General features: G+C 35.6%; 1 protein-coding gene across 1 annotated transcript in view; it reads right to left on the reverse strand.

Annotated features, from left to right (window-relative positions):
• Window positions 1-14,037, reverse strand: part of LOC139729288 (rap guanine nucleotide exchange factor 4-like) — a 143,867-nt gene that overhangs the window by 21,686 nt on the left and 108,144 nt on the right. Inside the window, exons 8-10 of the mRNA XM_071640215.1 lie at window positions 7,183-7,417; window positions 6,377-6,560; window positions 1,650-1,676 (exon numbers count right to left, since the gene is read on the reverse strand). Coding sequence (XP_071496316.1) covers window positions 1,650-1,676; window positions 6,377-6,560; window positions 7,183-7,417 — 446 coding nt within the window. The remainder of the gene's footprint in view (window positions 1-1,649; window positions 1,677-6,376; window positions 6,561-7,182; window positions 7,418-14,037) is intronic.

Consider the following 14,037-nt stretch of genomic DNA (forward strand, 5'->3'; position numbering starts at 1 on the left):
CATGATAGTGGGCAGTATTTATTTATATCAATCAATAAGCTGCTGGGAAAATTAACAAAGTTTCAATTGCTGAAGTGAAACATCCACATAGTTCTGAATGGAAGAGCTAGAAGTTAGATTATATTTTCAATGGTTTCAGATTAATCTCTCTTATTCATAGTCCTTTCCCCAATATCTAACCAGAATTCTAGAACAACTGAAAATGAAATAATTATTTTCTTGGAATATTCAATCAAATAAATGAAAGTCAATTAAAATTGAAATTTGCCATCAATTTTATTGATTGATTTTACAGTTTCCGATAGGGCACAATCATAAGACACAAATGTTAATTTGTCTATCCTTAATGTACTATTTTTATAAATATGTGCCATTTATGATTCACAATGATGCAATCATATGTCGCAAATGATTTCAAGTTCTGAACTGATTGATAAAATCTGTCGTGCTCATGCAGTGTATTTGTCATCATGTTGTAAATAAAAAGGTTAATTAGCTTTCAAAAACCATCAGTTTCAATTGAAAATAACTCAATTCTTCAGTACCTCATGAAACATTGGGATATTTCTAATCTATTTGAATTAATCAATTCTTGCATCAAGTTGTTTTTATTGCAACTGATTAACAAACATTGACGGAAATTACAGAATATTCAACCGGAGTATGTATGCCCATGATATTTATAGCTACTACTATTTAAATACTGAATAATCAGTGCTTATTTACATCGAAGGGTAATTGGCAATCAGATGTAATTTCTAATCTATGCTCATATTCTACTTTGTGACTTCATGGGGCACCAACAGACTATGAAAGAATACTTTAAAAGCTCAGACCTATTGAAACTGGGATAATTATTCAAAAGCATTTTCAGTGCTCTTCTAAATTGTCTACAAAGATTTCCTCACAAATCTGGGATTTACATATGTGTCTTTTTCATGAGCTGATATTCATTAATTCCTGAAGGTAGATTTTGGTTCTATCAGGTAAGGAGGGTAATAAATACTTCAACAACATTTGAGGGAGCATATGATATAAAAGTATGTGACATTGTGATTGGACATTGGCGATAATAATGATTGAATAATCTTTTGTGGAAACAGAGCAGAGCTGGTTAATGAGTCATGCCCTGGTATTCATGCTTTGGTAAAACTGCAGTACGCATTAAAAGGGACTAGTGCAAATCAACCAAAATGATGTCACCTTAGTTTCTTTCTCAATGTTCATCAAAACAAAAAGAAAATATTTTGTATGCAAACTTTTTCTTACAACAGTTTAAAAAAAGGCAACTGTTACAACAATCTGAATGAGCAGAAGACAATTACATCTAAATATCTTGTAAACAAGAATTTTGATTAGTTACTGATGACAAAAACAGGAAATTCGTGAATGGAATTATGCAAGAGCATAAGCCACATGCCCTAAAATTGTTTCTCTATCTTCTTTCTGAAATAGAAAAGGTGATTGTGAATAGACATATAGGATTGTTATACATCTTTTTAATGAAGTAATTGGCAAAATGTCTGAAGGAATAAGCTTCCAGTTTGACTACCCAGTCATTGATTGTTTTCACTGAACAAGACAGCAGATGGAAAAGGTAGATTTCAGCCAAACAAGAATGCTACCATGGTTACTCAACAAGTACTTACTCAAAACCCCATGCTCGCATAGGAGTGCTATAATGTATTAGGTGTAAAGAGTGAAAACATTTGGGGGATATATTTTGTATCACAAATGAGACAATATATATACTGTATTATATGAGATGTAAGCCATGCTTAACATTCTCCAAACATACTTGCTTAGAAATAATTAATTCACGCAATATAGAGAAAATCATAAATAAATTATATTTTTGTCACACTTTTCATTACATATAAAAAGAAGAAATATCTAATAAGTTAATGAAAATTTGAATCTTTTTGTCATAATTGTGTCAGTTGTTGCTTTAATAATAAATCTATTGGTTTCTTTAACATGACTACTCAAAGCAATCGACAGGAGAAAAATACATTCACAGAAAAAGACATGATGGAGTTTGACAGCGGTTGCTAGGATACTACAGAAACAATGACAATAATGATGAACTAAACTTGTTTGAATATCATATCAGCAATATAACACTCAACAGTTCAAGGCTTTAAATGTTTAATAAGATATGAATGCACCTTACTGTCTACATTAAATACTCTTGATGCATACTAAGCTATTATACTGACACACTATACGTTGTGATTTCAAAGATATGTAAGGGTTGGATTCTTAAATCAACAAGTGAAGGGATCAGAGTGGTGTCATGTGTGGTCTGTAGGGACATGTACAAGAAAGAATTTCACAGACAAACATCGCGGCGACGCCAACAGGATGCTACAAATACAAAGCTGACTTCAATTAAGCAGCTGATATGGGTACTGAGGGTCAGGTTTTTGATGACAAACATGAGAACTGCGCAAAACTTGACGATGACCATTAAACATTGAAGGGAAGAACGGATGCTGTAGTTGCCAATTTTGAAGACAAATTGTACATTTGAGGAAAAGTAGAGTTTTTGAAGAAGAAAAGGGACAGAAATCTTTACAGTGCAAGAGGGCTTAATTCTAAAAAAAATAGACTCCTTAAATAGAATCTGTAAATCTTCTTTTTATAATGTTGAACAACCTATGCTGAAGAAATGAGTCTTTCAAACACTATATAATACACTATCCTGACAATATCATATTCATATGAAATCTAATGCTGACTTGTATTCCAAATTAGCCTAATTGAAACTTTGATTTTCTTTGTTTAACAGCTGAAATGTGTCCAAACAGATTGTTTCTCTCTTTTATCTTGAGGCTTCTAACAATGCCAATGTCTTGTCCTCAAGGAAGTAGTAAAATTCATCCCATGAGTGAAGATTACCAATCCATTCAAAAGCTATGAATTTTAGAGTTTAGGACTGTGCAGCCATTGCTGGATGAGAAAACTACAACACTTTTGTCACATCATAATTTATATTAACAATATCACAAAAATACTTTTAAAAATATACAAAAAATATATTTTCCCTTTTCTAGCACCATGAAAGAGCACTCTATTTACCTTTTTTAAAAGCAGGGGGAATATTTCCCTTTGTGTATGTCAGTAACAAGCCAAGGGAATGTGTACTTTTCATTAAAAAAAATAAAAATTTTGCGGAATTCCCTTCACATTTTCTTTATATCTTTGTACATACGTGACGTCACAAGCTGTAATAGTCTTTTCATCCAGCAATGGCTGCACCCACATGGATTGTCCAATTTCCTCAAACTTTCATTAATGTGTTCTATTGATACTGCTGCATTCTCTCAATTAACAAATATATTTGTGTTTCATTTCATTATCCCTGAACTCTGTTATAGTACCAGCATAGACTTGGTTGCCTGAGATAGTTTTAGTTTGCAGTGTACAGGGCATAATACATGGCTGATGTTAATCAGGCTACCAAACTCACATCTAAATACATCCACAAAATATGCACACACACACACTCTCTCTCACACACACACACACACACACACACACACACACACACACACTTAGTGCTTTTTTATGAACAGGAAGCCATTGGCAGGTAGGTGTTAAAGGGTTAAGACTGTCAAAGAATATCACACACCACAGGTAGAATGTCTTGAACAAGGTTGTATGCACCTGGCAGCAGGCAATAGGCTCTCCTGTTTAACACGCTCTGAAATCCTATTTGCTGTACAACATTCCCACGATTCTCTGAATCTTTGGATGGTTTCTAGTAATGACTGCAACCAGAGCTTTCAGCAAAAACTTGAACAACATAATGTTAACAGGCTTTCAAATTAGGAGGCAACATTAATTTTTCATCTGGTGCAATCTAGCATTCACAGCCTAGGCTAAAGTCTACTTAGCATCCAGTCCTTAACGTCATCTTGTCAGAAGACAGGATATACAAGCAGCCATTACCACACAAGAACACACACATACTCTCACATACAAGCACAAACATAAGAAAGCCATCCTTAAGAATATTTGACACCCATGGATATTCTTTTGCCAACTACTTTGTTTTCTACATGGATGAAGTGGAATCATACTTTAACCTTGCAAAAGTGTACTGCATTTAAACCATTCTACTCAAAACAGAAGTACTTATGATATGAAAAATAATACCAATAATAAATGTCATCAGAACTACTAGCACTTTACTGCTACCACTATTACAATTAATACTCGGGACAATTATGTTAAAACAGTCTCTTAGCCAATCAGATTTATTAACATTATGACTCCAGCCTGCATAATTAACATAACTTTTCCTTTACATCTATAAAAAGATGACTATTTTCTTTTCTTTTAAATCAGAGAGTGGATAGCTCAGATTGGTGGCCTCAGACCTCTGAATCACTTATAAAAACAAAATTCCTTTAGGAATATTTGTTGTATTTTATATTCTACGGAAGGTACATTTCCTCGTAATGGAGAAAAAAACACATGAATGCCAAAGAGAGCAGCATTTTTGCTAACCCATTACCATGTTTAAGTCTTATGATAAGCAATGTGTGCCAACGATTAAGTAAACATGCTAAGCATGGTTTTGTACATCGAGGTCATGAGTTGTTGCCCATTAGTCTGACTACACATGAGGGGTTGTATTGATTTTTATCCATTATGCACATTGATAAAGTAATGTTTTCATCATTACCAGATTGGTACCCTCAGGCCAGTTAAGCAGCTGACATCATCTTCCAAAGAATTCTTAATCTTTTCATGTCACTTGTCATTTTTCTTGATAGGAAATAGCTATCTTTATCAACTTAGTTTCTAACAACCTCTTCTAATGTTCTCACACTATAAACAGAAATAAAAATATTCTCTAACATGAGCAAAGCTGTTAGCTTCTTCTGTGATGGAAATTAAGCATAAACCATGTTTTATCTTGAGCATCACTAGCTTAAGACACGTCATTATAAAAATATTGCAAGTAGGAATGTTTGGGAAATTGCATGAAATACAGTCTCTAAAATACTGAACATGACAATAGTTAAAGTGTCATTAATTGTACATAAATGAATTTACATTTTTTACAGTAAACTTCCTGCATAGCAATGTTTATTGAAAAAAAGGCACTAACACCACTGATATTACAAATAATGCATCATTTAGTCACAAGTAATGGTCAAAGACTTATACCTTCAACTATTAGTTACCTGTTATCACTTAAACTTTGCTTGCTTAGAACATCACCAAAAAAAAATCCATCTCAAAATGTTTTGAATTTCTTAAAGCTTTGTCTGTTCACATGTCTTAAGGAAAGAATCACTAGATCACTCAAAGACCCAAACCACCTCTCCCACCTTACAATGAGGAAAGGAGATTGAACTTAAAGGTACACACTGCTAATCAGCTACAGATACAATGTACACATGTGAGAACCTTTGCCAGCTGCTAAATTTGATGAAATTTTCAAGTTTGAGTTTGTCTGAGATATCAAGGGACTTTAAATCTGGAAATCCATGAAACATGAAGGGATAAGGAGATAATCAAGAAGTGGACAAAGAACAAGAAGCAGCAAGACACAATGAAACTCCTCATATAATATACAACATGCTGCACTCCAGCTTTTAGTACATTTTTAAGCTTGTGATTGTGACAGAGATCATCAAATATTTCTTCCCTTCTGTCTAATTTTCTCTCAATAAAAAAGCATCAAAATGTGGAAAAAATTGATTTTCACTGAAACATACACTTTCTACATCAGCTACTTTCTTTGGTATGTGTTAAGTTTTGAAACTCTTTGATAAACTGCATTTCTGCTGTGATGTTTGCTTTTCTAGATGTTACATGTTCACTGAAAAAAATGAGCAATGAAGTAAGTGCTATTTTGTTTTTATGGATTTATGGTTTCTTTCAATCTAACTTTTGTTTATATTTCCTAACCCTCATGAAAATCAAGAGCTCATTCAAAACCTTGAAATCCCAGTGAAACCAAAATATCGCATAACTTAAAAACATATTTTGGAATTAACATCAAAGAATTAGAACATTGAATATTTCAATCTGAAAGAATATTACTAATGATGACAATTTAGGTGAGCAAAGTTATGATTTAGTAGATGAATTTCCCTGTCAAAAAACCAGCTGACAACTTTAACATCTGTAAATCAATTATAAAAAGAGAAGCTTTTTGCCATAAAACTAGCATCATCCAACACACATTTGATACTGTATACAATATACAAAAGAAATATTATACAATTTTGCATCAATGAATACTTTTACAGCAAATGAAGAAACAACGATACAAAACAGCGGGTAACACAGGGAAACAATTACTGAGGGTCTGCAGCAACCACAAGGGAAGTAAAAGGAATGATGGGATACTCACGGCTTGCGGAGAATGAGTCTCATCATGGCATCTGGGGCGGCCTTGGCCAGCATCGCAATGATCTCTGGCAGTTCCTCCTCAGCAGCCTTCTTCTGGGAGGATGTTGGTGTGCTGGTGATGCCCAGGTCATCCTCCCGAAACCGGTAGTGATGCTGGGCATCTTGGAAAGGATGCTCTCTGCACACTGCGGAAGGAAATTGTGACAACGATAAATGATTGGTTGTATATTTTGAACAAGTAGTCTAGATTACAAGAGCCAACTCCAAATTGATACCATAAAGATGCATGTACACGTATATCATCAAAGTGCCTCTTCTCCAAAGACAAGTTGGTGGATATCAATGCAGAGACTCCAACTCTCCCGCTTTCGACAGGAGATCTCCCGCCGAAAGCTCATTTTTGCAAAATCTCCCGTTCTCCCGGTTGAGATTCAACTTCTCCCGCCCTGGCTCTGTGTCTCCTGCTCAAATGATTTCTTACTTATTGCCACTGTATGTCAAAAAGAAAGCCTTAGATAGCACAACCCTGGTCACAAGGAACTTCACGCTCATGATGTTCACGCAAATCAAGTTGGAGTCTCCCGTTTGCTAGGTGTTTCAGGCGGGAGAATCTCCAGTTCAGAAGGTGCTTGGGGTTGGAGTCTCTGTCAATGCATATGTGTCCTGTTGCATAAAGTGCAAATATAGATAAGAATATGAAACCAATAAAGTGTTATCGTATATGTTCTCATTTGTTTCTATATTTCAATAAGTAGCAGTGCCCATAATAATAGTATTAAAAGTAAACAAGAGCTGAATATTATCTACCTTCTGTGATGACGCCTTCTTCAAGTAATGCCTGCCACATGCCGATTGCTTGGGGGCGTGACCTCACCAACATCATCTGACCTTGCTGCATCAGCCAATCAACCATCTCAGAGCCCACCATGCACTTCCTGTAGGTTCGGAGGTTGTACTTCCTGTCCTTGATAAGATGTGGGGATTTGGCGAGAAGGAGTGTGCGGAAGATTGACCCAGCATGGGAGAGTTTGTCTGTAGGGATCTGGGACAGACAGAAATGAATATTTTCACTCAGAATTTGCACAATTACAGAAAGTCTTATCAATTTACATATAACCGACATGAGCTACAAGGATCTTTGTAGAATGCAGGGAATAACATTTTTCTTTTTTGTATATGGCATTATGATAATGTCATATAAATAGATTCATGAATATCGATGGTTTGAACATCCTCTGACAGGTTCACTCATGGCCTCCACCACTCAGAAGATACCCCTTTAAGGATGGAAATGGGTTAGGATTTTGACTCCTATCATGAGCTGAAAAGAGTAACCATCAAGAAGGCACTCCCCCCCTACCTCCCATCATGGGCTTTTGGGAGGGAAAACTGCTAGCGTATGTGCAAGCGGCATGATGTGTGTGCAGCACGAGTGTGAAATGTCCTGTGAAAAAAAAAAAAAATGCCAGCCGTGCATACTCTGCAGCAAAACATTCACAGTAGGCACATTCAGGAGAATGAGGGCAAACACTAAGAAGCCGCACAAACCCTATTTCAGATTTTTTTTTTTTTTTTTTGGGGGGGGGCGTTTGAAACTAACCCTTTTTGTGGGTGATTGTTCAGGAAAGATTCAAAACTATTAAAGAAAATAAAAATAAATGAAATACCCCTATTCCAATGAATTGGGGGAATTTTTTCCCTGAATTGAGCCCTTGAAATATACCCCCTTTTTGAAAGATAAAAAAAATCAGGAATTTATGGGGGGGGGGGTGTTCACAACTAAGGGTATGTGATAAGATATTAATCTGAAAACAACTACAAAATGATAAAAATACCAAATTTCATACCATTACAATACACATTGATACATCAAGATAAACTTTTGTGTGGCTGGTAGAAATTCAACTTATTGGATATCACTTCATTGAACATATTGCTATTAAACTAGCATTTTGCAAGGCAAGATAAATGAAAAAAAAAACACCACTTTCTTCCTTTAGTGTACTACCTGTCTATCATGGTAAGTGGTGTTGGTTGAATTTGCCCCTTCTGCTATGGATCTATTGAATAAATGGAACGACACGAGAAAACAGCATTGCAGTATTCTATGAGTTGAAAAGCTGTTCTTTTCTTTTCTTTTCTTTTTTGGTGGAAAAAAATGGTAGTAAATGCTATATATAAGTAACAATAGGCATCTTCGTAACTCCCATTCAAATAAGTTAACATGTATATGTGTGTGTGTGTGTGTGTGTAAATGGTTATACAAGAGACAATGCAAATATTGAAAATTGAGAAATGTAAGACTTGTTTGTCCTAACTCCTAAAAGTTATTTCCTGACCAGGCACTTCACATCTACTGAAGATGTGCATTATTGATCATCCTAGTACAGATTACATTTGCTGAGAAGATTACAAGACAGACAATTTGCCATTCGCAAAATTTGATATTCACTCAGGAGCTGGGGCCTTGGAATCTTATGGGGAAGCTTCTCTCAAAGTCTAATGAAATCTGAGGATTGGACAAGACATTTTTATATATTTCCAAATTTGTCTGATTACAATGAGTCTGTCTGGTAGGCAAACACGCATAATGTTGAATAGAGAAGATTAGAATCTTGATAATGGCTAGATGTTTCAGGAGCATTCCTGAGATTTGATATTTTTGCCAGGGAGAGAAAATCGTTGCTGGGCTGACAATACCTTGTATCTCAAATTTTGGTGAAAATCATTTTTTTTTTAATTTAATTGTTTGATTTGTAATCAGTTAAGTGATGTCCTGTCCAAATTCTAGCTGTTTTAATATCCCCCCCCAAAAAAAAAAAAAATGATAATAATAATTAAAAAAAAGCCATCATGGTATGTCAAAAGAAAGGCAACCCCATTTGCTGTAGTGTTTTGGCTGCCACGTTTCTCCTTAACATTTGGCATTTGTTAGATACGAGGGTTTGTCGCCCCAACAGCAAAATGCCATTCTTGAAATATAGATGTGTCACTCCATTGGGATCGCCTCTTGCATCATTGCAAATACTGACAGATTATCCAGGGTGAATCAGTGCTGAGTTCATAATCTTTGATGCATGTCAACCATTAAAGTAAAAAACATTGAGCTTTATAATCCTTATAAGTCAGTGATGTGCTTATTTGCACATACATATAAATGCAGACTAAACAGAAGATAAATGTATTGAATGAGGCTGATTCTTGCCATCACTTAGTGCAGATGTGACTATGACTGTACTCTCAAGGGATATACACAGACGAAGAAAATACATAAACTGACAATTTCACAATGATATAAAGATATCCAGATATAGTGCACTCGTGTTACAACAAACACAGATGCACTGAAATTTTCATTACAAAAAGGTAAAAACTCAGGTCCTAAATTATCATCTACATAACTTTATGTACTTTATTGTTCAGCTTAACAAAATCTATATGTTACGAAAGAAAACTGCCAGACTATGTTATAATGGGAGTCGTCTTTATAACTTCACTTTCTTGGCCAGCATTCTACAACCTCATTGACATTAGGAACATTACATTGCATGTTTCTTATCAGACAAAAAAAAAATCAAAACTTTAGTATTGATTGATGATCATAGCCATAAAGAAAAGGTTTTAACTCACCATACTGTACACAACACTTTCAGTTTCTGGTTCTCACATGTTTATCTGTTATGATATAGAACTCTATATTTCTAGGTAAAAGGATGAATACCAAAATTCATGCTTTAAAAAGTTTTTATATTCCATATGATATATATTTGTTTCACCACAAATACAATTCAGAATGAATATCACATACATGTAGGGAATCACTTCTCTTAAATGCAATATCCCTGAGTACAATCATCTTTCCTCTGTAAAGTTTGTTGCTAGGTTATATCAAGTCCTTCCTATCACATCATCTTTCACTTTGAGACTAACTACACCAACAATCAGACATCATGACAGCAAAACCATTTTGATGTTCAAAAATACTGTTGTACAGACTTGAACTCTACACTCCAGACATTTTAACATCACACCCGAATAAGGAGTATGGCCACAGATTATTTGCCACCTTAAAGGCAAAGAAGTTATAGCCTGCCGCCTAGGGGCAAATACTTCACTCTATCTGCTACACCCCAGTAGCCTGCCATCTTCATTAGATTATGGCTGACTATAATGGGATTAGTAATAAGATTACACAGCCAGTTAGAATGTCATGCGCATATCTCAGGACTGGGGAATCTGCCATCATTTATCTCTCTTTACCCAGCTCCTTGTTTCTGTTGCAGAGTACCATGGGAGGGTGCTGGAAAGGTAGAGGGAGGAACCCTACTTCTGCCGTGAATTCAGAATTCAGACTAATACCTTGCACACACTGTCTCACATCAGACAACCTTATACAGTGTCATCAGTATGCACTATGGATTGGACACCTCTAACGTGTGTGAATTTTAGGTGATTTACATGGCCATCACTATCACTTATGTTTTTAACTTCAAAATGCTTCTGATGAGAAAAACACTGACGGGAATATGGCATTTTTTAGGCAGGGTTGCATTAAGAGAATTGTCCTTCCAGAGGACCTAAAATGGTTGTCCCTTCACTGCCAGATAGAGAAAAAGACGAAAAGGTCTCTATCAAATTCATAAGAATGGCAACCGACGGTTTGACTCTACATTAGTTAGGCCTACATAAGTCATTCCTTAGCATCAAAACAATATTTAGATAGCACAATTGCACTATTAAAATGAACTAAAAGATTACAGTACTCATGACAAGGTATGATGGTTATCAATGAAACAGCATTAACTTTGTATGAAACTGTAAACAATAGGTTTGACATCATAGGTATATATACATATTACTGAGAGATTCTAGAATTGAATTAAGCAAATAGGATACAGAGTGTTATCACACTGATAAATATTGCTTTTTATGAATACAGAAAAATCAGAAAAATAGATAAGCAAAAATTTAGAGGGAAAAATCAGACAGGCACCAATAAATCATGAACTGAAAAGGTTTAGAGAGTAAAGAAAAATTGCCAACTTTGATGCAGGAGTATAATAAAGACTTTTTCAATGTACTTCTTCTTCTTCTTCTTCTGGTAAAGTCTGCCTCCTTCAAAAATCTGAAGATTCTTGCAGACTGCGTTATTTACATTATAATACAGTTTATTTATAGATATTTACAAGCACAAAACAAATATGAAGAATAAGACTAGCCACGGTCATCAATACTGGCCTTCATCACATGGAGTTGCCAATTTGATTCACAGTGAGAGGAGATAGAGGTGGAAGGAAAGCAGGCAGGTGATTACCTGCTACAAATATATAAAACGATTGTTTATGCAATTAGCTTTGACTTTGAACGGATAGGGATTTCCAGCATTAGTCCCAAAAACCAAAATGGGTGTTGTGCATGTATGATTGTTGGCATATGTTTTGATCTCATACTTCATCACAGAGTTATCAACTTTGAGGTCCTTCACTCGAGTGCTCTAGTAAGCAGATCTCGCCCTTTTAAAAGATCGATAAACTTTATTTCTGAGATGGCGCCATCGACATAAGTAGTTCTGCTGGAAGGCAAGCTATGTTTTATGGATTAAAGATTTGATTTCAGCAGTCATTCATGATTTATCTGAATGGTGGATATGAATGACTTTTGTCACTAACAACAATGTTTGTTTCATCAAAACATCACATTAGTCAGTTACCAAGGATCTTGTTCATGGAAGACTTCCTCTCAAGTGTGATTTGCTATCCAGTTTCCAGGCTCTTTTTTCCACTTTCAGTCAGCAGTCAAAACATCCTTTTCTGTAATTCATTAAAACTTTGGTATTTTTCACTTCTAAAGGGTGCCACAATACATAATAATGGTCACTCATTCCAGATGTTGAGACTACACAAACATCTTACCCAGTGAACTTTTAGTGTAAATAATCTTGTGGCTGTGATCTAGACAAGGATGTTGGCCCGGCCCCCTGGTGGAGTGGGGAACAACTTGCTTAAAACTTACATTTTTACATTTTAGATGATTGGCTGCAGATCAAAACCATTAAATCAAACAAAATAATGTAATCCCAGCTTCCCAATGTCTTGAAATCAGTACTCAATGGCAGTTAGCACATGGTCAACATACAGATGATCCCATGACTGCTGGGGAGGGGGGCATGACGGAGCACCATTATTGGTGGGGAAGTCTGGTGGACCTCAAATGCAGCCAATGTACTTTGACATTCTTGGTTCCTGGTATATCTTTTACTTTTACTCTGAGATGGTGTTCTGCATGGGAAGCTACTCCACCACCAGGTTGAGTTTGGCGGTGTCTTGAGTGCAATAAAAAGTCAGAACAGAACAAGAGGGGTGTTGGAATTAAAAAAAACAAAACAATGATTCTGTACCACCTATGATGCCAGCAGAGATGTTAGCAAAAATAGACAAATCTGATTTTCTGATCTTTTCAAATGTTATCAATCTAACAACTTATTTAGCAAGGATATGTTTCCAAACACATGACAAATAAACAGTCATATCTTCCTCCTTGCTAAAATAAGCAATCATGAACACCTGTATGCAATGACTAAAGAAACAGCTGTAATAGGAACAAATATTATACAAACAGGACAAGAAGCACAAGAAAAGACCATCCTTCCAAAATAAGATGAAAAAGTGAAGTAAGTAATAGGGAAAAGAAGGAAAACTACACAGTACTGATAAAGAAATGAAGAACATTCCATTTATCTGACAGTGAAAATTCATACATGTAGTTTCACTGAGAATATCACATGGGACAATCTGTGACAAAATATGCCTGTACTGTATTATGCCACCGATAAGCAAGATACTGCTCTTTATAGATCACACTATGTGTTGACTATCTTGTGAAAAATTTATGGGAGATGGTTATTTGTAATTACAAAGAGCTTTCTACTCTGAGACTCCATTCCTTTAAGCACTCTTCCATATGGTGTGATATAATCCTAGGAAGTCTTGAGATTTTTTTTTTCCATTTGGAGTTGGTATACCCTGGGGATAGATCATATCATTGCCTAGCCCCTTTCAAATCAGGTATTCTCTGCACATTGCACGCTTCCAGACCAAAGCTCAACAGTCTAGGAATGGCGACATAGGGCTCATTAGACCCAGAGGCGCTCAGCATCTGCCCTGAAAACGGATATATACCCCTGAGCTGTGAGCCTCATTAGGGTCTTGATGTGCAATCTTAAGAGGTCAGGAATACAGCTCAAAGGCATTATCATTTCTGAAAATGATTCAGTCATGCAGTGTGCCTGTGCGTATAAAAAAAAGAAGAAATAAAATGTAATATCTTTATCAGTTATCTTCTGATTTACATCTATGAAAGAGGAAAGAGTACCTAGATTTAGCCTGCGACGTAACTGCTTCATCTAAATTCTTGTCATTAGCATTTACAGCTAGAGTCTGGCTGAATAGCTGAAAGGTTTTAAGCAACCCACCAATCACAATCACATAGAGAAAGAAATGAAACAGACAGAGCCCATCCATCCATCAGGAGGGAAAATACTCGAAGTCTTGCTTATTTGAATAAAATACAAAACTGAGATGTTCTTAAAATTGCTACCATGTGTGACTCATTCTTTATTAGACCGCTTTCGATGTTCCATATGAAAGTATAGATATTTTCATG

This window comes from Diadema antillarum, unplaced genomic scaffold (assembly GCF_040938485.1).
Source record: "Diadema antillarum isolate AM-2024a unplaced genomic scaffold, OU_Dant_1.0 seq00000233_RagTag, whole genome shotgun sequence".
NCBI classification, from domain to species: domain Eukaryota; kingdom Metazoa; phylum Echinodermata; class Echinoidea; order Diadematoida; family Diadematidae; genus Diadema; species Diadema antillarum.